The sequence below is a fragment of the Chiloscyllium plagiosum genome, unplaced genomic scaffold, assembly GCF_004010195.1.
Source record: "Chiloscyllium plagiosum isolate BGI_BamShark_2017 unplaced genomic scaffold, ASM401019v2 scaf_13879, whole genome shotgun sequence".
In the NCBI taxonomy this organism is placed as follows: Eukaryota; Metazoa; Chordata; class Chondrichthyes; order Orectolobiformes; family Hemiscylliidae; genus Chiloscyllium; species Chiloscyllium plagiosum.
The window spans coordinates 1590-5452 of NW_025212926.1; the positions used below are offsets into that span (position 1 = coordinate 1590).

Sequence of the window (3863 nt, forward strand, 5' to 3'; positions counted from 1 at the left end):
TCTGGACAGATTCATATAAAAAGGGGAAGGGTTGGTTCATAAGTTTGCCAATGACGCAGAGGTTGGTGGACTACACCTCCTTCTACCCTGCCTCCTCTAAAAATGCTATCCATTATTCCCAATTCCTTTGCCCCATCACATCTGCTCCCAGGAGGAGCAATTCCACCATAGAACATTCTAGACAGCCTCCTTCTTCAATGACTGCAATTTCCCCTCCCATGTGCTCCATGATGTCCTCCAGCACATTTCCTCCACTTCCTTCGCCTATACCCTTGAACCCCATCCCTCCAATCCCAACAAGGACAGAACCCTCCTGGCCCTCACCTTTCACTCCACCAACCTCCAGATACAATTGCATCATCCTCTGCCACTTCTGCCACCTACAAATGGACCCCACTACCAGAGATGCATTTCCCTCCCCACCCCTATCAGCATTCCAGAGACCCATTCCTTCCACGACTCCGTCAGGTCCACGCTCCCCAACAACCCACCGTCCTCTCCCAGCACCTTCCCCTGCCACCACAGGAACCTCAAAACCTGCACCCACACCTCCCCCCTCACCCCCATTCAAGGCCCCAAAAGAGCCTTCCACATCCATCAAAGTTTCACCTGCACTTCCACACGTCGTTTACTGTGTCTGTTGCTCCCGATACAGTCTCCTCTACATTGGGGAGACAGGACCCTACTCACAGAGCACTTCAGAGAACATCTCCAGGACACCAACCAACCCCAACGTCCCGTGGCTGAACACTTCAACTCCCGTGGCTGAACACTTCAACTCCCCCTCCCCCCCACTCTGCCAAGGACATGCAGGTGCTGGGCCTTTTCCATCGCCAAATCCTAACCACCCGATGCCTGAAGGAAGAAAGCCTCATCTGCCGCCTCGGGACCCTTCAACCACATACCATCAATGTGGATTTCCCCAGTTTCCTCATTTCGCCTCCCCATACCTTACCCCAGATCCAACCTTCCAACTCGCCACCGACCTCATGACCTGTGCTACCTATTTTCCTTCCCACCTGTCTGCTCCACCCTCCTCTCTGACCTATCATCTTCTCCCCCACTTTCATCTGTCTATCTCACTGTCAACTATCTTCCCTGTAACCCCACACCCTCCCATTTCTCTGTCCACCCCCTCGGCTCACAAACTTCATTCCTGATGAAGGGCTTTTGCCTGAAACGTCAATTCTCCTGCTCCTCGGATGCTGCCTGACCTGTTGTGGTTTTCCAGCACCGCACTCTCAACTCTTCATGGTACATTACCCATCAGGTCTGATTCTGTGGACATGATGATTTCAGACTATTTTTTAAACAGCCAAAATAAAAGCAACAATGGAACAGGGAATGATGTTCAAAACCTGAATGAAAGGATCGCTACCTGAATGTGTGTGGTATTCTCAAAAGAAATTGAGGAATTCACTGCATACATTGAGGGAAATGGATATGATCCAATGACATTAGAGAGACATGTCAGCAGAGTGACCAATATTAAGAATAGAATATCAGGAACATTTTGCATTGAGCAGTGTTGAGCAAAAATGAAATGGTTTTGGGGGGGGAAGATCTCCAAATAAGAAATGATATCTCTTTGATTATTACAGAGGATCTGACATCAAATGATCAAGGTATTGGCTTAATCTTATTGTTTTCGTCTACAAAGCGACAAGTAAGTCGAGATGGGGAGACGTTCCCACTGTGAGGCGGAGTTGGTCTTACCAGACTTAATGGACTTAAGGGCCATGTGATGTTGATATTTATGACTGTCACATTCAATAATCTATATCCTCCGTACCATTCGATAATTGACATTCTCCAGAATGTTCTATAACTGGCATCGCCTGGAACATTCCATGACCAACATTATTTGTGAGTGGCTGGTTGTCAGTTAATTGAACAAAAGCTAAGATATCGAGGGAAGACATCCCATTCCAGTCAGGGGGAGACACTGTTTGGAACTTCCCTCAGACAGTTAAAGATATGAATGCATTTTCCTGCACTTACATTTCTTCACGACAGAGATTTGACCATAATTTCCACTAAATAGCAGAAACTTCCAAGCTACTTGTCTTCAAGGAACTGGGAGAGAATCTTTCAGAATGGCAATGTTTTTACCCTTCGTGTTAGGGGGGAACTGTAAATAAGTGACCTGCTTCTGCAATCATGCAATTGAGTGTGTGGGAATGTTCTCGAAATCAGATTTTGCTTATCTGACTGCAATGTCTATCTTTTTAACAGTCATATTTCTAACTAATACTATGAATCACTGTAAAATAATGCAACTACTCTCCTTTTCTAGTCCTCTTTTCGATGTAAGAGTTGTGCCTAGGTATTTTATATCTCAGATGGTTCCATGCAGGAATGACATTGTAAACTTTTCATTGTACTCCTGTACTGGTGTATTTGGAGTACATGTGACAATAAAGGATTTTCTAATAAAGGACATTCTAATTTTAACAAGCTGTAAAGGTTGAATGGCTTCCTCCTGTCCCTTTGTAACAAGCTTGAGACATTAAATGACACAGAAAACTCTGGATCCTATGAGCCCTTCTTAAATGGTACTTTACGGAGATCCATCCCTTTTCAATTACAGAAACTCAAGCAAGGCTATGTACTGCAGGTGTCCTCTCAGTGAGACCTCATGCAGCTACATTAACGGTCAACCCCTTTGCAAAATGTACCAACATTCTGGCTTTACACCTCTTCAAGTGGTAGTAGGCTAGAGTGAGCTGAATGGTCAACTCCTATCCTTTTGTAGCAGTCACATGGGGACCGGATTGCTGCCCCTGTTCCTGAGCAGTTTCAATTCTTTGAACGATATCTCAAAGTTCTGAAAGCATTTAACTACAGGATTAAAAATAGGAGCTCCATTACCTTATGAGCAATAAATATTGTTATCCTGGTTTGTGGTCGCTAGAAATTTTCCCAGCCGCCATTTTCTGTAGCTGGTCTGTCACTTTAGGAGTAGTGTTCTGGCACTACTCCTACATATAAGGAAGAATGATTAAAAGATTTATGGTCTATGCCTCAGCATTATTATTCATTCCATTTGGACCGAGTAAATGTTCCCTTTTATTGTGATATGAAAAGTGAGGTAAGAAAGGGGTTAATTGAATCTGTTTGGTTCGGTAACTGTAATTAACATCAGTCTCTATGGATTCTAATTAACCTACTGGAGGTTTTGCAACTTTGAATGATAAATGGGCCCTGGCAATGTGTTATCTATAGTATGTACTGAGCAGCTACAGGATGTGAGGGGGAGGAGAGATCAGAATCTGAAAATGTGAGCCTGGAATGTTCCAATAATGGATAAGAATCTAGAAACAATAGAGTGCAATGTTATAACAATGGATCGGAGTTTATCTGGACATGTTTGGTACCTTTCTACATATTATGATAGAATGCCATTATTACGGCGGATCGAATATGCTCTTACGATTATTCAATATTTTTATTATCCTCTCCTGGCTATCATTGGTGTCCCTGGTAAGTCTTACTATTCATTTATTTCTGTAACATATATGACTGTAATACTGTTCTTTTCATGCACTCTGCACTGCATGCCACTGTTATAGTTCCTTCTGAGAGCCTGAATCCAGATATTCAGTCCACAAACCACTATGAACTGCATCATTGAACTTGTTAATTCAGTCTCTGATTCTGAGAGTGTCCCGTCTAGGTCTCTATGTTGACCTAGGAGAAAGTGAGGACTGCAGATGCTGGAGATCAGAGCTGAAAATGTGTTGCTGGAAAAGCACAGCAGGTCAGGCAGCATTCAAGGAACAGGAGAATCGACGTTTCGGGCATAAGCCCTTCTTCAGGAAGGGCTGAAGAAGGGCTTATGCCCGAAACGTCGATTCTCCTGT

The 3863-nt window shown here is 44.0% G+C and overlaps 1 protein-coding gene across 1 annotated transcript in view; it reads left to right on the forward strand.

The window, feature by feature from the left end:
• Positions 1 to 1601: 1601 nt before the first annotated feature.
• Positions 1602 to 3863, forward strand: part of LOC122547501 (alpha-tectorin-like) — a gene marked incomplete at its 5' end in the record, with an annotated part of 10596 nt that continues 8334 nt past the window's right edge. Inside the window, one exon of the mRNA XM_043686110.1 lies at positions 1602 to 1666. Within this exon, the coding sequence (XP_043542045.1) occupies positions 1602 to 1666 (65 nt within the window). The remainder of the gene's footprint in view (positions 1667 to 3863) is intronic.